Raw genomic sequence first — 24,517 nt, 5'->3', positions numbered from 1 at the left:
TCTGAGGAGAACCAAAGTCCCACGTGCATGAGGCTCAGAAAGTACTTAGGTCCCTTACCAGAAGCAGCGTGTTTCCCAGAAGCCTCTGATGACCATCGTGGGCTAGGTAAATGCCTGTCCAATGACCCTTGAGAAAAAAACAACAGAGCCCTTGACATGTAGTTTTCAGGGGGAATAAACTTATTGTGGATAGGGCTCAACTCTTAACTAGAAAGCAGCATCACAAATAGATCTGCTAGGTGAGGTACCACATGCCTGCAATCCCAAGGAGAGATCTCAATATGTGAGTCACAATTTATGCAGAGACTTCAAATATTAAACAAGAACTGCCTCGGTTTTTGTAAATATTTTTAAATTATTTTCCTTTTTATTTTATGTGTATGAGTATTTGGCCTGCATGTATCTGTCTGCACCACATGTGTGCAGTACCCCTGGAGGCCAGGAGAGGGTGTCATCCCCTGGGACCGGAGTTAAAGGTGGTTGAGAGCTGCTGTGTTGGTGCTATGAAGTAAACTTAGGTCTGCTAACCACTGAGCCACTGATCCAGCCCCAGGAATTGCCTTAGTTTTAAAGACAACCAGCAGACTTTCTAGTAAGAATATTGGTCTAGTGCTTCAAGCTAGAGATGTATTAGCCCTGTATTGATGGCATTTTTCCACTCTTGACTTCCAATCTTCATAAGCATCACAGACAGAATTAGAGTAAGGTGGCATTTCATAGTCACAGTGAAATGTTAAAGTGTATAGTATTCTTAAAAAGCAATGCAGGGGCCTCTAGGAGAATAGAAATCTTTCTATCCTATGGCAGAGCTTATAGTGACCCACTTTTCTATGAAGACAGATGTGAATTGTAACATAGGAAGAACCCACTTCATGTACTGTAGTGCGGAGGAGTACACCAGTGCTCACCACATTCACTTCTAGGCATGTCTCTTCGACTGAGTGTGGCGGAAAGAGGTCTCCCAGGTGGCTCTGCTGGTAGGGGAGGGGAGCATTCTCCACCACTCACAGGGGATGGGCCAAAAGAACCATTCTGGCTCAGTAGACCTGAAGACAGCAATGCCTTGTTACCACTCTATGACAGCCCTCTCCCTCCAGTAAGCTTGGAGACTTTCTAGGACATCATAGCTGTTACAGAAGTAAAATGCAATTTACACACATTCCACACCACAATCCTGCCGCGTTGTACAAAGCACTTCCTACCTCTCCGGGGAGGGTTTTGTGTATTCGGTCTTCCTGGTATTGGTTTTACGATCACAGGTTCATCTTGCCTCATTGCCATCTTTTGGGTTATTTCCAGTAATCTTGAATATTGAGAAAGAATGGACTTAAAATGAAATAGCAATCAATTCCTGATCAGGTAGCACCTAGCATTAAAATGCTAAAAGCACTGAGAAACAGCTATGAAAACTCCATACTTGTGCCTTAAGTTAGCAGCTTCTCTCTTCTCCTCTTCCATGGCTCTCTCTGCAGCACGGGCTTTGAGCTGTTGGAGAAAAAGGCATTGTGATTCAGATGTGGTAGGCTGTGCACAAAAATAAAAAAGGAAAAACCTTTACCCAGTTTTCATGAGCTTTCTTCTCGTGAGCAGCAATCTGAAAAGACAACAAACACATCAAATACATGTTGTTCAGGCTCTTTTTAATGCCCATTTTAACATATTAGCTTTCAAAAACAATCTGCAACTAATGTAGGCCAATATAGTTTTTACCTGGCTTTTAAATGACTGTTCTGTTTTCTGTAACTCTTCTTCCATTTCTTCAATTCTCCGCCTAAGAATTACAGTTGGCATTATCAGTGAAAACACGACTAGATAAAATTGGCAACAATCCCTTGACTCTGAGGAGCTACAGTTGTAAAGATTTTACCAGACATTCAAAAACATGGTTTATATAAATTTACTCTAAGTACAGTATAACAAAACAAACACATTAATTTTGCTGTCATTTCATGACTAGTGATTCCTAGCCTACCATTTCCTTAATGGTTTTCAATATAGTCTCAAGGAAATCCTGCTATGAATATCTGCTTCTATACAATTACACTTTTTTTTCTTCTATCGGAAAAAAAAAAATTAAACAGGCTAATGACTACTGATTTATCAAATGGTATGATCACTGCAGTGATTTTTGAAGTCACATAGCAAACTGCATTCTTTAAAGAGCAGTTCTCAATCTGTGGGTTGAGACCCCTTTGATAAACCTCTATCTTCCAAACCACATTACAATTCTTAACAGTAGAAACATTACAATTATGAAGTAGCAAGGGAATTATTTTATGGTTGGGGGGTTACAACATGAAGAATTGCATTAAAGGGGCGCAGCATTAGGAAGGTTGAGAACCACTGGTCTAATATATATAAAACTCCTCCCCACCCTGCTGCCCACAGCCATCTGCAGGAAACGGGGCCTTTAGTCCTTCAGTGTGCATGCTAAGTAAATTGACGTTTACCTTTTCCATTTGTTAACTCCCGTGTGAATGACTGGTCTCACGGCCCCTCCCCCTGGGTTTCTGTGCTGTCTCCTGCTACCTAACAGTTGTAGGGAGACAGCACAGCCGCTGTGAGGCCCGGCCCTGTGCAGAGCCTCAGCTTACTTGTAAGTTTTTACTTCCTCGGCAGCCAAGACCACGTTTCCATCTGCAGCTGACAGGCGCTGCTCTCTGTCTTGCCGCTCATACTCTTCTTGACTCAGTTTCCTAGGAAAAACCCATTGTTAAGTGAATGTCTTTCCTTACAGCAGTCAGCTCTCTCTGTTCAACTGTCATTTCCTATCCTGCTTTTGTTTGTTTGTTTTTTGAGACAGGGTTTTTCTGTGTAGCCCTGGTTGTCCTGGAACTCACTCTGTAGACCAGGCTGGCCTTGAACTCAGAGATCCACCTGCCTCTGCCTCTCTGGGATTAAATGTGTGTGCCACCACCATGCAGTTTCCTATTCTTCTCTTAATGCCCCAACACATGAAGACATGCAAAGAAATTAAAAGCTTCCCTGACATCCAGGAAACCAAACTCTGACCTCTTGGAAAGCCAGGTGCATATTCTAAGTGTGCCCCATAATTTCCTATGACAAGTAAATAAAACAATTGTGAAAAAACTATGCTCAGTGGATAACCTGCACTATACGTTGAAAGTGCTTTCCCGTCTATGAAAAACAGCAGTCTAGCTCAACTAAAGAAGGGCCAGATACTTCTTTCTGCCCTGGGTAGGGTACTAATCACTTTCTTATGTTGTCTGAGAACTGTTGTATGAAAAGCCAGGTGTGGAGGTGCACACCTGTAACCCCAGCAGGGCGAGGCAGAGGCAGGCAGATCCCTGAAGCTCATTGACCAGCCAGCCTAGTAGAATAGATGCTCTTCTGGTCAATAAGAAATATGTCTCAAAAATAAAGGTAGACATCGAAGGGGAAAAGGCAGCCAACTATGACCTCTGACCTCCACATCCCTCCTGTGGACAAATGTGCATACCCAAATCAAGTACATATAGTATACACACACACACAAAACCAACACCTAGCCACAAGCACACACAAGAGCGTGCACACTCACGCACGCATACACGCACACGCACACGCACACACACTGGTAGACAGTGGGACCCTACTTCTGCAGAGCCATCTCCTTCTGCTGGTAGAGCTCATTCAGGATCTCCACTTTCTGCTTCAGAGTTTTGCACTCGTCTTCCAGTCCGGCTTTAGCAGTCTGCAGAGAGTTGCAGTCATCTTCCAGTTTCTTGATTTGGCCTGTAGGGGATACACAGGATTTCTCTGTATGTGTGCAGAGGCTTGAGAGACAGGGCTGAGGGGTCAGTACTGAGAAATGAGAAGCATGAACACCGCAACCTATTTTTCTTTCAAATCAAATTTTAAATTGTTCCAATATACAGCAATTTTTGTCTCCAGCAGAACCTACCTTCCAGGTTACATTTAGTAGACATGGATGTTCTTAGCTTAAGTTGTAAAAGTTTGAGATCCTCTTCAACTATTGAGACTGCAGTTTGTGTCTAAAAATTACAAAAGAAAAATCTAGTCTTAACAGTGAGCTATCAGAAGGCCTCCCGGATGCTTCTGGGACTACAAACAGGAAGGTACCCGAGTGATGTCCATCATCTGCTCAACTCTGTGTTTCATCCTCTCACTTCGGTTACCTACAAGAGAAAAAAAAGACTTCAGTTGCCTTTTCTTCCTTCCTTTTTAAAGACATTTCCATGACTTCCCTGAAACAATGATCATATTCCAACAGTGGAATAAAAACAAAAAACAACCAAGAAAACTGATTAACTGATTTAGAACTGAAATTCAAATGTACAATTGTTAACTGCCAGTCTGTGCAATAAAAAATGGCATCTTTGCTCCAAGACAGAGTGCTTTCTTCTCTCAGCTCACCTCCCCTGAATAAATGTCTACTTAAAGACATCCAGACCTTTGTCCTCCCTCAAATCTGCTGCCTGGTGTGACTTAAAGCCCCCACAGTGGTAAGGAGCAGTTAATATTCAACTTGGGAGATATCGGAGACAGTACTTCATCAGTTAACATGCTGCCCTCTAGCATCCTACCACGCAACTCTAGCTTCTTACCTGGCAGCTTTAGCTGTGATTCCAACCACCTCAGGTCTCTGAAAACAAACTGCAGGTCTTCTTAAGACCAGAACTACAGAGACCACACTCATATAAGGATGAGACAGGGGTTTTTTGTTTGTTTTGTTTTTGTTTTTTGTTTTTGGTTTTTTTTTTGTTTTTTTTTTTTTTTTGAGACAGGGTTTCTCTGTGTAGTCTTGGAGCCTGTCCTGGATCTCACTTTGTAGACAAGGCTGGACTTGAACTCACAAAGATTCGCCTGGCTCTGCCTCCAAGTGCTGGGATTAAAGGCATGTGCCACCGCCGCCCGGCTTTTGTGTTTGTTTGTTTGTTTGTTTGTTTTGGGCAGTTTTTTAATACGTAGAGGCAGGAGATGACTGAAGCAGCCCCGTTGTACAGGCCAGTGTCCTTTGCATGCCTACTCTACACTACACCACTCCTGAGGAGTAAGCCAGCTGGCCCAACATAGACACACACACATCTACAAGTCTAGCAATGGAGCCCACAACCATAAAGCTTACCCTGAAAAGCAGCCTCAGTGACCTGAAATTGAAGTGAAGAGGGCAAAATAGGCCCAACCTCCCCGAGTCAGATCTCACCTCCCACTTCTCCATTGGCCAGCTCATCTGCCTCATTTCCTCCTTTATTCTGATCCTCAGATTCAAGTTCACACTCTACCCGATTCAACTGTGTGAGGCAATTGGTCAAAGCCTAGAAAAGAAGCAAATAGTGTAAAAGCCTCTTGATTTTAAATCAGAAGACTTCACGGGATTAAGTGTGTACTCATGAGGATAAACTTACATCCATATTGTTGTCTTTGTGAGTCAGAGCCACTTCTAGGTCTTTCTGGGACCTCTCAAATGACTTGATTTGTTCAGCAAGCTCAGCATGCGATTTACTCCACTCTTCAATCTGCTGCTGCAACTGAAAAACCAAAACGTATAAATCCCTATGGTGCAGGGCTGTGCATAGGAGACATCTAATCTATAGGAGACAGGGTGGGAAGCCACACCTCTCCTTGGCATGTCACCAGGAGCTAAAATATCAGTAAAAAAAAGGGATGAGCCAGCGGTGGTGGCGCACGCCTTTAGTCCCAGCACTCGGGAGACAGAGCCAGGCGGATCTCTGTGAGTTCGAGGCCAGCCTGGGCTACCAAGTGAGTTCCAGGAAAGGCGCAAAGCTACACAGAGAAACCTGTCTCGAAAAAAAAAAAAAAAAAAAAAAAAAGAAAGAAAGGAAAGGGGTGAATGGCTCCAATCCTCAGAGCTGCAGGAAGAACGTCAGTCTGATCAAGGAGGTTGACCCGATTATTTCAGCCTTCAGAACACTATTGCTAATTCAACTTAATTTACTTCCAGGATGAATGAGTGGGCACATCTCAGACTCCTAAATCCAGACTCTGATCATATAACCTCTTCTTGGTCAATAAAGAAATAACTATTCAAAGAATGGTTATGAAATACTTATCTGATATAAAAATCCTAACTATTTTTGAGGCTATTCAAGTCAACGCCTAACTGGCATTTGAGAAAATAAAGAATAACCCCCTAAATGCTGCAGTAAGTGGTACAGAAAACTCATGACACAGAAGACATTTGCTCAATCGGGAAGCCGGCTTCTACTTCCCAGCACCCAGCCTGAGTCCTTCCTTTCCTTCAAAGAGGTCTGAGAAAAGACTAAGAGGACATGCCATCACCTACTAGCTGAACTTGCCTTACCTGCTCTTTCTTCTTCTTAAGCCTGGCATTTTCTTCTTGAACCCGATGACATTCAGATTTTACATTCTCTTCACTAAGCTTGGCTTCATTAAGGGCAATTTGAACCTAATGTAAAACATTCCTAGTTAGTAAATAAATTCCAAAGGAAAAAGTTATATTTTCTCAACCAAATACCATGCAAGTTTCATCTTTGACATGTTTTAGGACACATCAAACTTTTGCCCAATCAGACTAAGACAGTGCTATGACTCTTGTGTAGGATTTATAGACAGCCTCACCTCTGAAAGTTCTGATGCATTCATCGAAATGACATCCTTCAACTTCTCAATAGACTTCTTGTTTTCCAGTATCTGACCCATGAAAGCAGAACACAGAGAGAGCCTCAGGTCTCAGCAGAGTCTCTAGTGTACGTACTATTGCTGTGATAAACTGTGACCAAAAGCAACTTGGGGAGGAAAGGGTTTATTTCTGCTTACAGCTTCGAGTCCATCATCTAAGGAAGTCAGGGTGGGAGCCTGGAGGCAGGAGCTGATGCAAAGGCCATAGAAGAGCACTGCTTACTGGCCAGCTTTGCATGCCTTACTCAGCCCATTTTCTTACAGTTCCTCAGACCACCAGCCCAGAGGCAGCAGTGCCCCCAGGGAGCTGGGCCCTTCCACGTCAATCATCAATTAATGAAATGCACGACAGGCTTTCCCATGGGTTAATCTGATGAGGGCATTTCCTCAGCTGAGCTTCTCTCTGTATTAACTTGACATGAAACTAGCTAACACACACTAAAGAAGAAACACTAATAAACATATCCTACGACAGCCTATGTTTTTGGTAAAGTAAGAGATCCAATTTTGGCCTAAGTGGGGCTGGGAAATCAATGTAATAGTAATCCAACCTTCTTAGTTATGAGATAATGCAGATGACCACATAAAAAGATGAAAGAAGCCGGGCGGTGGTGGTATACACCTTTAATCCCAGCACTCAGGAGGCAGAGGCAGGAGGATCTCTGTGAGTTCGAGGCCAGCGGGTCTACAAAGTGAGTTCCAGGAAAGGCGCAAAGCTACACAGAGAAACCCTGTCTCGAAAAACCAAAAAAAAAATCTTTCAAATTAATGTTATTGTTGTCTTCCATCTCCAGCTCCTCCTAGTGGTAGAGAAAAACTAAAAAAAAAAAAATTCTCTGCCTAACCAAGCCTGCTAATGTACACTAATTTAGGAGACTGAGGCTAAAGGATCATGAGTTCAAGACCTGTCTTGGTTACAGATGGAGTTCAAAGCCAGCATGGGCAACTTAGTGGAGATTGCCTCAAAATTAAAAAATAAAAAAAAAAAAAAAATGGATAGTGCTATAGCTCAATGTTAGAATGCCCACTTACCCTGTGTGAGACACTAGGGTCAGAATGGGGGTGGGGGTCGGCTATGTGGGGGATAACCTATACTGAAAACAGTAGGATTTGGAGGAAAATAGATAAATCTCATACAGAAGAATTCCAAAGATTTCTTATGAAGATACCAGCTCCTCAAGGGGGTGGAATATGTAATTCTTCCCTCTAACTGTGAGCCTTGCATAATGATTTCAGCAAAGAGCTGAAAAGAATAATTTAACATCAAAGAAATATGACTATTACTTCCTTAGCTGGGTGATTGGCTCAGCTGGGGTAGGATATAATGGGAACTATTTTCTCTGCAACTGTTATATGAAACCAAAATAAGTTTATTAAAATGAGAATTTTTAAAAAACAAAACAAGATCTAAGAACCAGTCAATAAGACAAGAATTCCTAGATGGTTTACCTGTTCTGGAGGACAGAGCTAAACTACTTGGCAATTATCCAGTGTTGAGAACACAAATACTCTTCCTATGCCCATAAGAATAAGTCGTTGGGTTACAAGTTAAAATTCTCCAAGGTAAGTCACAATTGGTTCAGCTTCCCTGAGTCCTATTTCTAGTTTAGTTAACAGCATGGGGAGAGTTGCCCTCACCACAGAACCATTCAAAAAACCATTACATCACCAGTTAGCAGCTCCACTTACCAAGCCCTGATTCTTGACGTTCTGTTCTCTCTCAGATTCTAACATAAGATGAAGACTTTTGGCTTTGTCACCCAGAATTTCATTAGTTTCTTCAAGTACCCTGATTTTATCCTTAACAAAAAAAGATGCTAATATTAGTAAGAATTACTCATTCCATTTATTTTCACTTTTAGAATGCAATTCTCCCCCAAAGAGGTTTTTACCTTGTATTTAATAGCATCATCAGAGAGAATCACATTTTGTTTCTTGGTTTCTTGAACATATTTCTTTGATTCCTTAATCTATATAAAACAAAGTATTTAAGGTTCATAGTTACAACTTAGAATTAAGTACAAATTATAATGCTACTACCAAAGTCATGTCCAAGCACACAACCTCCTACAGACAGCAGCTGCTTACATCTTGGATGGATCATAGGAAGTGATAAAGTAAAATATGAATCTTAAAAAAATCATAAATGGAATGTTAAGACAAATATTCAAGCTGGAACAAGGGGAGGAAGTTAAAAGAATAATTATACCTTTTGTTCATAATTTGATAGTTTTTGCATAAGTTCTGCATTTTCTTTCTTGATAGTCTCCAATTTTTCAGAAATTTGCTTCTCAGTAACTAAAAAGAAGGGAAATATGTAAGTCTGTGAGCCCAAGATGAAGCCGGATGCTCCAGTACATTAGCAGCAAAGGCATGTTATCAGGCATTAAAAGGAAAACATGCTCTGCATGACTATTCTGCCCTTAAAGGCACTCTGTAGTGACTGGAATAAGGGTGTAGGAATATTAAAGTTTTAAAAAATACAGTATGAAGACTTTAAATTTATTTTAGAGATATAGAATTTAAAGAAATGCTATAACTTGATCCCAGCTCAGAAAGATGGAATTGCTTCAAGTGTCATTTGCAAAGAGAATCTGAGAAATACAGAATACCAGTTCATTCCACCATCCTGCACGTCATCTACCCAAATCATGACTTAGTGTGTTCACATGTAACAAACCTACACAGCACCAACAGTCAAAGATGATCTGCCCTGTTAACTAATCCTGTCCTCCCCACCCCCTCAGGTTGCCTGTCTCAGTTGGCATCATAACAGTTCTATCAGCCAAGCTGGTGGCCTAGAAACAGTGAACTTCCAGGAGTAAATAAAGCAATCAGACATGAGAAGTCATAGCATCTCTGTCTAGCTTACAGAAAACTCACATCAAACACCAGTGCAAAGGGTTGATATAAGGGAAAATGAACCTAAAGATTTACCTTGATATACTCTACTCTTTACCTAGAAGAAAAGAAACAAAATTAAATTTGTTGTCAAAACCTACTTAGCATATTGTTCCTAATATAGCCATAAACAAATGAGAATTTAGTGACAACTTGGATCAGAAAATAAATCCACAGTATTAAAAATAAGGAAAAGCTGGGCTGGCACGATGGCTCGGCAGGCAAAGGTGCTTGTCACTAACCCTGACATTCTAAGTTCCATCCCAGGACCCACACGGTGCAAAGAGAGAACCTGAAAGCTGTGCTCGGATCTGCACACATGCACCACAGCTCAAATGCATACAAATGGATACATAAATGTAATCTTTAGGGGCTGGAGAGATGGCTCAGAGGTTAAGAGCACTGGCTGTTCTTCCAGAGGACCTGAGTTCAATTCCCAGCAACCACATGGTGGCTCACAACCATCTATAATGAAATCTGATACCCTCTTCTGGCTTATGGCAAACTTGCAGAAAGAACACTATTTACATAATAAATAAAATAAATCTTTAAATAAATAAATAAATGTAATCTTTAAAAACTGTTAAAAAGACAAAGCTAAAAGGTGTTTCAAATTAAATTGGTAATAATATTTCATAAATAGCCTCAATAAATAAAAACACTAAGATGTGTATCTGGTTTTGCAGCTAAAAGTATGTTTGTGCATCTATTAAAAGAGCACCAATCTTAAGATATGAGCACTGATGCTTAATAACACATGTGGCTACTAGCTCAGCAATAAATTAATATTAATCATTTATTTACTTGATATCTGACAACTCCCAATAGCTAGAGTAAACTCTAGAAATGAGTATTCAAAAAGACAAAGAAACAAAATTAAAAGAGAAACTCTTTGTCTTTAGATATGTACTCACCAGAAAACATCCTAGCAATCCTATTCAATGATGTCTGCCTGCTGAATTCTGAAATAATCTGATAGGATTGAGGCAGTGGATAAAGCAAATGTGAAGACCCAAGTTCAGATCCCCAGAGCCTGTGGGAATGGTAGTGCATATCTGTGACCCCAATGCTCCTACAGTGAGATGGGAAGCAGAAGGAGGAGTCTCCCAGAATCCTGCAAGCCAGCAACTCGCTAGATGTGGTGCTGAACTATTAAAAAAGAAACCCGGTCTCAAAAAAAGGAAGGTTAGGGACTATATCAGGGGTTGGCCTTTGAGCTCTGCAAATGCACATTCACACACAAACACATGCACACAAACATCAAGGACACACACACAAATTAAAAACAAACGAGGAATCTGATAGAGTACCATATGACTTCCAAGACTACTAACAAGGGTACACTGGTACCTGGCCTGGAAAGGATTTATTTCCAGAGGAAATGTACAAGAGAGCTGACAGCTAAAACCATCTAGAGCAATCAAGCTGAGGCAGTAACTAGTGCAGAAAGATTTACTACATCTATTTTTCTTTTGAGATATGGTCTCACTTTGTAGCCCTGGCTAGTCTGGAACTCACTATGTAGACCTGGTTAACCATGTACTCACCTGGCTCTGCCTCCTGAGTACTGGGGTTATAGTTATAGGTGTATACCAGAACACCTGGCCCAAGTTTCTTTTTTTTTTTTAAATTATATTTATCTGTTTGTTTATGTATGGGTGTGCACATGCCAGGGCATACTTATGTACACATGGAGGTCAGAGGAAAACTTGTCGGAGTGGGTTCTTTCCTTCAACCACGTTGGGTCCTGGGATAAAATTCAGGTTGTTAGTCTTGGCTGCAGGTACCTTTATCCACTGAGCTACCATGATGGCCCACTAAATTTCTTTGTGACTCAAAATATATTTCTCCTTTCCAATGCTACTATTAAAAATTTTTATGTTTATTTATTTTATATGTATGAGTGTTTTGCTTGCATAGATGTATGTGTACCCCATGCATATATAGTGGCTGTGGAAGCCAGAAGTGGGCATTGGATACCCTGGAACCGGAGTTATAGATGATTATGAGCCACCATATGAGTGCTGGAAATCAAGCTTGGGTCCTCTGCAAGAGCAGCAAGTATTAAATCACTGAGACATCATCTCTCCAGTCCCGCAAATGCTACTATTTTTACTTGGACCCATCCACAAGTCATCCATGAAATTTCAATCTTATCAATATAAAACATGTATAAATACCTTGTTATAAGAAAATGCATCCCAGGCGGTGGTGGCACACACCTTTAATCCCAGCACTCAGGAGGCAAAGCCAGGCGGATCTTTGTGAGTTCAAGGCCAGCCTGGTCTACAAAGCGAGATCCAGGAAAGGCGCAAAGATACACAGAGAAACCCTGTCTTGAAAAACCAAAAAAAGAAAAAAGAAAAAAAAGAAAAGAAAATGCATTTGGGGACTGAAGAGATGGTTAAGAACAGTAGCTGCTCTTCCAGAGGGCCTGGGTTCAATTCCCAGCACCAACATGGCAGATCAAAACTGTAACTCCGATTCTAGGAGTTAAAACAAAACAAAACAAACGAAAAACTTCCAACACAGGAAAATGAATAACCATCTCTCTAATGTTATAGCCTTGTCAATCAAAGAATAAGCTTCACTTATCCCATTTCACCCAAACAAGAGCAGGTATGTAGGAAGAAGCAAAACCCAGGAATCTTAGGGAAGGCCTGAAATTGAGATACAATTCCAAAGGTGAATTGTAATCGGAAACACAAAATCTGCTTATGAAAAAAAAAAAAAGGAATGAAAATGTAATAATGTGTCTTTGGACACCTATACTCTGTAATTCCAAATCAAAAGGATATTTTTGGAGCCCCACAGCATGTGATCAAACCAGAAACTTGGGAAACATATACAAAGAAAAAGACTAAGGCTTGAAAGATGGCTCCAGGATTAAGAGCACTGGCTTCTCTTACAGAGGACAGGAGTTTGGTTGCCAGCGCTCATGTTGGGTGGCCCACAACCACCTAGAACTCCAGCTCCAGTGGATCTGACAGGCTCTTCTGAACTCCCCAGCCATGCACATTCCCATGCACACATGCATGCACATACAGCACACAATGAAAAATACTGAAATGACCTCTGCCAGCCATGCGTCACTGTGCTACTTTGCACTGTGTGTGCATGTGTTTACATGTGCAGTTGAACTCCACTTTCAGGGCGGTTTGTGCTTCGTCCCCTTCCACTCAATCTTGCTGCACCTCACTGTCTTTGTAGTCATCAAATAGTCCAGGATATGAATATGTAGTAGGCTGCTGCAAGGTCCCCCTCTAAGAAACACTCTTCCCGGGCTGACAAGAGAGCTTAACAGGCAGAGGTACCGGCTGCCTGATGATGTAAGTCAGATACTGAGTTCAATCCCTGGAATCCAGGTATAGGGAGAAGACAAGAACCAGCTCATGGCATGTGTACAGGTGCACATGCAGAAAACACACACACACACACACACACACACACACACACACACACCCCTAATAACTAATAAAAAATAAAGACTGTCTCATTGAACATTCTTATATAAGATCTTTAATGTATGAATGGTTCTTTATTTCAGATAGATTACTACACAAGATATCATACTATTTAAGAGCATATTTAATATCCATCCAACTTCATTTCTTAATCTTCTGATACATATTTTGAAATATATTATATTTTTAAATATATTTTTAAGGATGGCTTTAAGAATTCCAGTTCTACTTATAGTGTACATATATCTACCTAATGGTATAGGAGTTTTTTAAATCAAAACAGTTTTCCCATTAAATTTATAAATATGTTATCTTGTTCTCTTAAGCCTTTATCAATACAAAGATTACACTAAAATTACTTGACAAGTTTATACAAAATAAACTGTGTACTTTCTTTTTGTTTGTTTTTTTGAGACAGGGTTTCTCTGTGTTGTTTTGGTGCCTGTCCTGGATCTTGCTCTGTAGACCAGGCTGGCCTCGAACTCACAGAGATCCACCTGGCTCTGCCTTCCAAGTGCTGGGATTAAAGGCGTGCGCCACCACTGCCCGGCCCCCATGTACTTGTGAGTCATATGATAAGATAATTTAATTTACTTACAACAAGCATAGTTCTCCAGGAGAAAATTGCAAATGAAACAATTCCCAAGACTGCAGTAGCGATCACAGGCTGCCATGGTAGTCCATAAAAGTCAGGGCCAGGCTGAACATTATCAGGCAACGTGGCAATTAACTGAAACAGGCATATTAGAAATAATGGAAAACCTTGAAAATTTTTTACAATAAAACATTCAAAAAGAATCTTCCTAGAAATTCTAACCAGTCTCCACCAGATAAGTACTCCCGACCACGTTCAATACCTCCCACTTTGAGAATTACAGGATGGATATTGTCAGACTCATGTTTGTTTGACTTGTAGTACTTCCAAGCAGAGTGTCTAAATACCTTTAAGTAGGGCATATATTTTCAGTTTCTCATAGGCTCTGCCATATTGTGCTGTCCATATATAGTTAGACATTCCCTGGACCATTCTTTTAAATAAGTTGTTTTATTACTTTGAAAAGTACACAACACGAAAGCTTTAAATATATAATCAACTTTTGTGGGTGCAAATAAATCCAGTGTGATAATATAATGTTATTCCCCTAATATTTTAAGTATTGGCTCCATTTTTACATAAACAAAGACAAGTGTTGAGTAAGTTCAGACAGCTCTTGATAACCGGTTTAGGGATCATGCTGTCAAACGTCATCTACACGACTAGTGCCTTAGCTCTAGATGTTTCCTTAAAGGCAATATTATTACACACCTGCCCACTCCACACTTTCACTGTTTGCTAATTATAATACTGGCCCCACCCCCCGACAGTGCCGCAAGGAAAGGACTCCACCACGTAACAGCGCCTGTCACCTCCACAGTGCTCTGTGAAAACCCAGCGAGCGACCCGAGCGTCCCACACCGCAGCCCCGCTGGCCGCAGCCGGCTCGCCTCTCCGGGGCTGTCGCTCTGGGCACCCACTGTGCCCAGCACTGCCACCCGCCTGCCACAGCCGCGGCCCCTCCCTGGGGACTGTCACCTCCAGTAGCTTGGCTATGAGGGCTGCGTAGAGCACCGACAGCGGGCCCAGCAGCTCGGGGTCCCCCGGGGAGGCGGTGACAGCAGGCACAGTGGCAGGCACTGAGTCCATCGCGTAGGGGCCGCTGCGCGGAGGCGACGCTTCCTGCGGACGGCTCCGAGCCGGCTTTCACCGCTTCCGCCTCGGGAAGGACCGGCTCAGGGGGGCGGACACTGGGAATGAACTTCGCCTTCCCGGATCGCGGCTCCTTCCGCACTAGGCCTCCCGTAAAACACGTCATCAGACGCTGCCCTGGAGCCCACGTCACCGCACCCCGGAAGCCTGAGTGCGGGGGCGGGGCTAGCGCGGAACAAACCAACCGCCGAGCGCGGCCGGGGGAGACGACGCGCTCAACGGAAGGTGGGGGGAAAGATGAACGTAAAGGTTAGCAGAACCATCGCGGAGGGCGAAGAGAGCAAAGACTGGGCGGGGGGTCCAAGGGAGGGAGGCTCGGGGTCGGGGGACAACAGAGACACAGCGCAGGAGAACCGAGAAGTAGGGGAGGGGAGAGTAACACATAGACTTGGAGGAAGAGTCCATTGAGGGAGGAGGGGGGACGAGAGCGCAAAGTGAGCAGAGATCCAGTGAAGGAGAATCCAGATGAAGAGAACTCAACCTGCCACTGGGGATGGGGTCACCATGGCCAAGGGTCTATCAAGATGGGATTATGGGTGGGTGGAGTCTGGGAAAAGAGAAAGCCAGGTTTCGCAGGCCCTGCCAGGAATGGACCGGTCTTGAAGTGCTAAGACACCTAGGGACTGGTTCTGGAAGCCCAAGCCAAGCAAAGTCAAGCATCTCAGGATCCCTTCTAAAGGGTGATGGATCAGACTGACTTCTGGGTAAGGCCGTCCTTCCTGCCCACTCTAGTCAGTCCTCCTCTTAGAGTTCCCCTCCTGACCTCCACTTGCCTACAAACAGCCTTATGGAGGAATCCCGTCACTACCAATATCCCCATCTAGAGGTCTCTTCTTTTAAGGTTATGCGCTTTGGTGGAAATGGGCAAGGTAATAAATAGCCCAGAAATCATGTTCTTAAAGTTGAAGGCAATGGGGATATTTAATTGGGGGAGGGGTTGTACATTCCTAAATGTGAGCTCCTGAGTTGCAGAACCAAAAAAAAAAGAAAAGACCTTGAAAGAAGAGCAATAAAAACCTATAGTGTGCGGAGGCGGCTCCGTTCTAGCCCAGGAATACAGACCATAGGACAGAAAATAAAATCCAGAAATCTCCCCACATAGGAGATTGAAGGCAGGAAGATGGCTGTGGATTTGAGACCAGCGTGGGCTACATAATGGGCTTACCAGGTACAAAGTTAAGACCCTAGCATAGTCAATGAACAATAAGGAGATGAAAGGATGTCTCAACTGCTAAGAACTGGAACTGCTTTTGCAGAGGACTGGGGTTAGGTTTCCAGCACACAGATGGGCGCTGCCTGTAACTCTAGCTCCAGGAGATCCAACTCCCTCTTCTGGCCTCCACACGCAACAGCAATGATATACACATTGCTCCACACAAACACAGGTGTGTACACATAAAAATGGGAGCTGGGGAGATGGCACGGTGGCCAGCTCAGCAGTTAAGAGCACTGGCTGCCCTTCCAGAGGACCTGGAATTTAATCCCCAGAATCCAGATGGTAGTTCACAACTGTCTGTAACTTCAGTCCCTGGGGATCTGATGCCCTTTTCTGGTCTCCATGGACACCAGACCTGCACACAATGCATAGGCATGCATGTGATGCACAGACATACATGCAGAAAAAAAAATGCCCATATACATAAAATAAAAAGTAAGGGGACTGAGCCAGACAGTGGTGGTGCATGCCTTTAATCCCAGCACTCGGGGAGGCAGAGCCAGGTGGACCTCTGTGAGTTCGAGGCCAGCCTGGGCTACCAAGTGAGTTCCAGGAAAGGCGCAAAGCTACACAGAGAAACCCTGTCTCGAAAAACCAAAAAAAAAAAAAAAAAAAAAAAAAAGTAAGGGGACTGGAGAGATGGCTCAGAGGTTAAGAGTAATGACTGCTCTTCCAGAGGTCCTGAGTTCAATTCCCAGTGACCACATGGTGGCTCACAATTGCCTGTAACTCCAAGATCTGATACCTTCACACAGATATACATGCAGGCAGAGCATCAATGCACATAAAATAAAAATAATTTAAATAAAATTTTAAAAAGTAAGATAAGAGTGGAGGCTCACACTAGCAGTTCTGGCACTTGGGAGGCCAAGGCAGGAAGATAGCTAGAGCTCCGAGGGTAGCCTGGGCTACAGAAGTGACTTCCAGGCCAGTTCAGACCACAAAGACCCTGTCTCAGAATACCAACAGCAATAGTAATTGTATATGTGCTAAGATATGGTTTCCAAATACATTAAACAGGATGGGAAAATAAGAATACTGACCACCGGGGAAAAGGTTAAGAACTAAATATGTTTAAGGCTCTCACATCATAACTCTTAGAGGAAAAAAAAGCCTACAAAGTAACTGGTCTGAGACATGGACTTTCTCAGGAGTCATAAAGACTGGGTGGCTGGCTCTCGAGCAGTACTTATTTCTACATGGCAGAATCCTATAGAATCCTTGCAGATCTGAAAATGAATGCTACAGTGTTGCCATCTAATGTTGGTCACCTAGGTAGTCTAATTTAGTTGGTCACCTAGGTAGTCTCTCTGCTTCTGTTTGAAATTTTCATGACAAAATATTAAAAAGCTGGACATGGCAGCTCCCATCTTTAATTCCAGCACTGTAGAGGCAGAGACAGGCAGATCTCTGTGAGTTTAAGGCCAGCCTGGTCTATATACTGAATTCCAGGACAGCCAGAGCTATGTAGAGGAACCATGTCTCAAACAAAACAAAACAATCCTAACAATTTAAAACAGGATACAGCTTCACATAGTCAAAGGATTGCTGTGTGGGAAAGGAATTACATCTTATATCTATATTTCATAGAGAAGGAAATTTTGAGTCAATATAAAAATGATTGGCCACAGAAGAATGTGTGGCCCTGAAAGGCGGTGGCTCACACTAAGAATTACTGATGCATGTAGGAAAGTAGATCCAACTAGAGATATATTATTAAATGAACTAAGCCAATCTCAGAAGACAGATGGGCTTCCTATCATTGACAGTCCCTGAATGTTAACTAGACACGTAAAAGCATGCATGTCTATATGACATGAAAATAAGAGTGAAACTGTCCAGGAGAATGAAAAGGACTAAACAGAGGCATGGGAAAGGGCGAGCAGAGGGGTCGTGGGGAAATGCTGAGCACACAATATATATCTGTATTAAACTTCAAAAATAAGCAACTTTAAAAGAATTGCTAATGCACAGACCTCATAGTGACCTGTCAGGAAATTACTGTAATTAGCGAGACACTAGGGCGGTCATCTTCCAAAGTCCCTTCTAGTTGTAGAATTCCAAGTTGAGCTAACATCTGACCCATGAAGCTGACCTGTGGTGCTGTATTTCCCCTAAGCAAAGCAGAACTCATCCCCTTCCAGGTAACTATGCTCCATGCTGGAAACTTCATGCCTCATTCATAGGTTCTCAGTTTTCACATATCCTACCCTCACAAGCTTTTCAAAAATCAGGACTGTGCTTGGCCCATAGTAGAATCCCTTTTATTACATTTGTTCATTTGTGGGTAGGTATGCATGTGCATGTGCGTGTCACGGCACATGTGGAGGCCAGAGGACCACTTACAGGCACTGGTTCTCTCCTTCCACAACATGGGATATGGGATTGAACTCAGAACGTCAGACTTGGCAGAAGGTGCCTTTACCTGCTGAGCTGTCTTGCTAACCCCCATAATAGAACCTTTGATTTCTAGCAGATGCTTGTGCATATTGAGCCATTAAAACGCTTTTTGGAGCATGCCCTTTAAGCCAGCATCTTGTAGCACTGCATCCCTTCTTGTCTTTTACGACTGTCTTCCTCAGTCACCTTACAAGTGGAGGCTATATCCTGTACCATATCTGTGTCTCTAACTCAGACCAAGAAGAGAGTCCTGTACATGCCTAGAAATGTGAGAAAGACAGACTTCCTCCCACTTCCAACTACTGACTCCTTGAGCTGCTCAAAGGCTACTTCTGAGTCTGGGTCGGTCACCAGAAGCATCCTAACTGTAACGGCTCAGAGCCATCACACCTTTGCCAGGCAGCTGCCACCAGCATAGGTAACCATGGAGAAAACTGAAGATGGATTTGCTCTGCTCCTTCTTTCTCATCCAGGCAGCCTTTCCCCTGGGTTTGCTGGGTAGTCAACATCTTTACACTGCCCTGACCATAAAAAAGAACCAGGACTGGGAAGGAAATCCCACAGAATGCCAGACACCTCCCCAGGCACTTCACACTGGCACATCACTTGGTCATTGCAGCAGGAGTAGTTCTTATTTGCACCTTTCAGATAAGGAAGCTGAGGTTCCAAGTTCAGCCATTTGCTATTCTCTATCTTAGAGAAAAACAGAGTGGAACAGTGGTTGGTAGAGATGGAAGGGGAAGTCGGGAGGACAGGAAGGAATTCAGTGAGGAGCAGAAAAGCACAGCGGAGCTAGCTCTGAGTTTTCTGTGTCACAGGTTATGAAGTTTTTCAAATGATTAAGAGTGGACTGGAGAGATGGCTCCACAGGCAAAGATGCTTGCTGCCAACTCCGATGATGACCTGGATTTGATTCCCAGAACACACAAGGTAGAAGGAGGGAGCTGACTCCTGCAAATTGTCCTCTGCCTGCCTCACACATAGGTATGCACAAAATTAAGTAAATACATACATAAATGGAAAAACACTTGAAAAAAAAGACCCACGAGTACACATAGAAATGATCATTGTCCTGATTATAACCCTGATTTGATCATTACATAATGTACACATCTATCAAATTACCAGAACCCACACCATAAAGATGTACAGTTCTTATGCTTCAGTTAAACCAGGTTTAGTAATTTGCACAAACTTTTAAATTGGGATTTGAAATCAGACATTCCTGACTCAAAACCTGTTTACAGAAAACATCAACAGCAAAACACTATTACACAGCCTCAAAATTACAGGCCCTACAGGGGACCACTGTGCAGTCCTGGCATCAATCACTTTGGCCTCCAGCCTCATCCAATTTACCTAGAAAAATGTCCACTGTCCACACACACCGCAAGGGGGAGCTACATCCCCCACACTTGGCTAAGCTAATAGAGATGGCTAAATGTCTTTCTTGGATCTCGATTCTCTTCAGAAAGATTATCCTGAATAAACATTTTGCCACCATCGCTCTTTCTAGGAAACAGATCTGACCAACCACGTCCCTGTTTCAGACCTTCAAAGGGTACCAACACTGACAGCTTGACAGAACTCAGGGCACACAGATTGCCTTTCGTGATGTGGCCCGTCTCCCTCCACAGACCCACAACTTCCCTAGTTTCCCAACATCCCCTTTTCTTCATGCTTCCCTTCCTCTGAACATGCCTCCTCTGTCCCTGTTGCTCCTATCACCCTTTCCATCCATTCTACTCAATAACAAATTACACTTCGTGTTCCCTTTGATTCTGCCTAAAACATCTCAGCTAACTCCTAACCCGTCTTCCTTCTTAACCAACCCTGACAAAAACCATGTCTTCTGTGTCAAGTGAACATCTCCAGTTCCCTGGGGTACTGAAAGGTCCCCAGGAGGCAAGCCACGCTTTATAGGTGTATACCTGCCCAGCCTTGCCAGGCAGTAAATTCTCCTGTGCTAAACTAAGAGCCCCTAATTAAAGGCATCCACCTGTGGCTCTTCTTGGGAGTCACCTTCAGAGGTTCAGGGGCAGAGTTCATAAAGACTCTTTTCAGTTCTTCACTCAAGTGAAGTCAGATTCAACTTAAAACCTGCTATAAATCAAGCCAAGGTGGTGGGCCATGTCTATAGCATCAACACTTGGGCAGTGTTAGCGGAGGATCAGGAGTTCAAGGTCAGCCTTGGCTGCATAGTGCGTTTGAGGCCAGCCTGGCCAAGAAAAGACCTGATGTCTGTCCTCACTCATACCTCCTCCCTGTAGTACATCCCTGTATTAATCAACATTCTAGATGAGGAAACTGTATCAGACTTACCATCTTACTTAAATAAAGAATGAAGGAATACAGGGAACCAAGTGTGTTTTCCAGAGGTGAGATATTGGCTGGCTCCTCTGCCCTTGTCTCCAGGTGCTTTTCTGCATCACCAGCCCCAGCAGGAGAGACTTTGGTTACAAGGAAATCTAAAAGAAGGCAAAAGATACCATATTTCATGCTTCAGAATAGGAATTGTTTCTCTGTATTTAAATGTTCACTTAGTATCCTCTAAATATTATTAAGCATCGAATATTTGAGTCTCCTAAGGAAAATTACACAGAGAAAAGCAAAAGACTCCAGGATCTTAATCAGATCCATCAGACCCTTTGTTTATAAAAATAAAATCGGGGCTGGAGAGATGGCTCAGCGGTTAAGAGCACCAACTGCTCTTCCAGAGGTCCTGAGTTCAATTCCCAGCACCCACATGGTGGCTCACAACCATCTGTAATGAGATCTGGCACCCTCTTTTGTATACATAATAAATAAATAAGTCTTTAATAAAAATAAAAATAAAATCATCGCTACTGTTCAGGGTTCCCCATCATGTCTCCTGTCCATTCAGGAGAATTGAAAACAAACCCCCAAATGTATGGTTTCTCCATATAAACAGAATTGCCAGGCAGGGTGGTGCATGCTTTTAATCCCACACTCAGGAAGCAGAGGCAGGAGGATCTCTATGAGGTCAAGACCAGCCTGGTCTAAAGAGTGAGATCTTGTCTCAAAACAAACAAAAAAATTCCCACAAAACCAAACCAACTAACCAACCAACAAAACCCAAAACAAACCAAAAAGACCAGCACCATCAAACAAAACCATGCAGATACAATCACATTCAGCCAGTCCTAATAACTCGAGTTTGATCCCTGCAACCGCATAGCAGAGGAGAGATCTGACTCCTGAAAGTTGTCTTCTCCACATGTGCCCCATGGCGCATACACACACTAAATTAAAACATTAAGGAAAAGGAAAAAGGCTTGCAGATAGAATACACTAAGGCTTCATGTGCCCCATGGCGCATACACACACTAAATTAAAACATTAAGGAAAAGGAAAAAGGCTTGCAGATAGAATACACTAAGGCTTAGCATAGCTGGCATGTCGCCGGTACTTCATATTTTAGTTTATGGACGATGACAACTCGGTGAAATATGGCAGATGCCAGGGATGATGCAGAAGAATTCCCTGCAGAGTGGGAACTGGCATCTAGAGAAGCTTTGTGAAAGAAGGAGAGCCCAGTTATACCTGAGAGGATTCCACACAGCAGGGGAGGGGAGGGGAGGGAGGAGAGGGGAGGGGAGGGAGGGAGGGGAGGGGAGGTATTTGGACTTGAGTTACATGAACCTGGCATGTCTTGTCAACAGCAGTTAGTGAAAGGCTGGACTGGACCTTCTAGGGGTCTAGGGGTCCCAACCATAAAATTCAGTTCAGTATTGACCTAGTGCTGACAGTGGGTGGCATTTCCCCAGTTGGGTGAGCACCCTAGCACCTGAAGTGCATGCTGTGGCACTGGGAAGGCCTGCCTGGGGAGGCAGCCGGCACTCTATGGGAAGAGCCACAACAAAGACTCTGTCCTGCAAGCACAACCTTTCCCACTCCTGAAGGCTTCGAGCAAAAGTCCAGTGAATCTCAGTGGTGTGACTCGTGACTTGTTTTCAGTAAACAGGACCTTTCAGAATTAAAAAGAACTTGGAAAATTACACGTGCCCATGACGTCCTCTGGAACGTGGGAGTCCCTGACACATCATTCACTCTTGCTCATCTAGACTTCTCCGCTGCAATGTTTCCTACTTTGTGTGTGTTAGCTGGAGAGCAGGGCTGCTACTCTAGTGAGACCAGACTCTTCATGTCTACAGACTCACGCCACAGCTGTGCTTCACACTCTCCCAAACACACAGAATACTGCTGGAGCTGGCAGGCAGTGGTAACACACGAGCCTAACAAGCAGGAGGCCCTGAGTAGATCCCCAGGACTGTGAAAAACAACCCCTCCCCCTCTAAAGCACCCAGGAGTGACATCCCCATAGTACTGTATTGGATGGCAGAATAACACAATGGAGCTTCAAGTGAAATGAGAGTGAGCTGTACGACAACTAGAAAGCCACAGAAACCGCTATTGAGGATGTTTCTCTCCACCAATATTTGCTCTGTGCTGTAAATCAAGTATTTACAATTACAAGTGTCAGTCTGGTCTGGACTGTCGTTCCCGAATTGTTTCCTCAAAGCACACTATCAAAAGACATCTGGGATCCTTCACAGCATCTTTAAAAAGCTGTATTTGCTCTATTGAGGCAACAAATCAAAAAAGCAACTTAATCTCTATAGCCGTTCAGAGGAGTAGGGTGAAGAGGGAGAACCAGGGCCAGGAGTTCAGACTCGTAACAGGTGCCCGTCAGCCTTTCCTGGAAGCCTACTTCATACAGACCACTGTCCCCGGGCCAGCAAGCTCTGCTTTAGAGCATGTGGCTTTGAAGGACAAGAGTTCAGGGTCCCACTGAGATGATTTATAGCCAAACACTGGTTTGCAAGTTAGTGACAGCCCCTGGCTTCTTTCCTGTTTGCGACCTCCATGCACCTGCACTCTTTTCTGTTACTTGTGGGAGACTTTTAAATCTTATACATACCTGGATTGTTCTATCTTTTCTGCCTTTGAGAATAAATAGTCTTAGCAGGCTTCTTTATAATACATGTCTACTTTGTAGAGAAAAAAATTATGAACTTTACCTGGATCTATGTCTTTCTCAGTATTTGGCCTCTGTGACACCTCTGAGGCACTCATGTGCCCAGTCACAGGTTGATCCAACAGTCCAGACTCCTCTGGAAGCTGCACACCAGTCACAGGTTGATCCAACAGTCCAGACTCCTCTGGAAGCTGCACACCGGTCCCAGGTTGATCCAACAGTCCAGACTCCTCTGGAAGCTGCACACTGGTCCCAGGTTGATCCAAGAGTCCGGACTCCTCTGGAAGCTGCACACTAAGATCTCCTGTGTTTTCTTGTGGTAAGCTGTCCTGCTGGAGTGGCTGCACCTCTGGAGAAGAACACATGGAGAGAGCTTGATCACAGATCCATTTTGGTTCATCCAACTGACCAGCACGCCCTCATCACATAGCCCAACGCCCTGGATCATGTGTACACAAGTGAAAAAGGAAGCAAGAGTTTTAAACTCTTCCCTACAGATTAACAATGACTGAAGTACAGATTTACAAAGAAGCCTTCACTTCACAGTGTTTCATAAACACATTCGTGGAAAGACTTCAATGAGCCGGGTGGTGGTGGTGGTGGTGGTGGTGGTGGTGGTGGTGCACGCCTTTAATCCCAGCACTCGGGAGGCAGAGGCAGGAAGATCTCTGTGAGTTTGAGGACAGCCAGGACTCTGTTACACAGGGAAACCCTGTCTCGAAAAACCAAAAAAAAAAAAAAAAAAAAAAAGACTCCAATGACTTGCCATGGCAAGGCAGCATGTGCCCACACAGACATGTAGAAGAGAATTCCAGTCCAGCCCAGAACCCAGGAGCCACATACAGAACATAACCTCCTTCATACACAGGCAGCTGGGCTCATAACCTCCTTCATACACAGGCAGCTGGGCTCACAGAGTTCATACAGAGAAGGGCATTCTGCACATGAGCAGCTTGCCAAAGTGTCTTTCAAATACTATCAAACGACTGCCAAGCAACAGGGAATGGGCCCATTGCCTTCCCTATGAGCCTGAGTGCATCTTTGCAGCCTCATATTTTACACCAAAAACTTAATTTGAGTTTTTGGTTTTTTTTAGAAAAAGTTATTTTACGTGTATGGGTATTTTGTCTGCATGTGCATGCAGTGTCCACAGAGGCCAGAAGAGG

General features: G+C 43.4%; 1 protein-coding gene across 1 annotated transcript in view; it reads right to left on the bottom strand.

Moving 5' to 3' along the window:
• Positions 1 to 24,517, bottom strand: part of Mia3 (MIA SH3 domain ER export factor 3) — a 44,239-nt gene that overhangs the window by 4,035 nt on the left and 15,687 nt on the right. Inside the window, 21 exon segments of the mRNA XM_028894557.2 lie at positions 59 to 127; positions 909 to 1,046; positions 1,203 to 1,303; positions 1,418 to 1,485; positions 1,559 to 1,594; positions 1,711 to 1,771; positions 2,595 to 2,696; positions 3,597 to 3,735; positions 3,905 to 3,995; positions 4,084 to 4,139; positions 5,168 to 5,279; positions 5,370 to 5,492; positions 6,287 to 6,391; positions 6,565 to 6,636; positions 8,314 to 8,424; positions 8,517 to 8,594; positions 8,834 to 8,922; positions 9,562 to 9,583; positions 13,588 to 13,719; positions 20,675 to 20,820; positions 23,395 to 23,700. Of these exon segments, the coding sequence (XP_028750390.1) occupies positions 59 to 127; positions 909 to 1,046; positions 1,203 to 1,303; positions 1,418 to 1,485; positions 1,559 to 1,594; positions 1,711 to 1,771; positions 2,595 to 2,696; positions 3,597 to 3,735; positions 3,905 to 3,995; positions 4,084 to 4,139; positions 5,168 to 5,279; positions 5,370 to 5,492; positions 6,287 to 6,391; positions 6,565 to 6,636; positions 8,314 to 8,424; positions 8,517 to 8,594; positions 8,834 to 8,922; positions 9,562 to 9,583; positions 13,588 to 13,719; positions 20,675 to 20,820; positions 23,395 to 23,700 (2,157 nt within the window).

The sequence above is a fragment of the Peromyscus leucopus genome, chromosome 15 (genome assembly GCF_004664715.2).
Source record: "Peromyscus leucopus breed LL Stock chromosome 15, UCI_PerLeu_2.1, whole genome shotgun sequence".
NCBI classification, from domain to species: domain Eukaryota; kingdom Metazoa; phylum Chordata; class Mammalia; order Rodentia; family Cricetidae; genus Peromyscus; species Peromyscus leucopus.
This window is presented reverse-complemented; position numbering and strand designations above follow the sequence as displayed.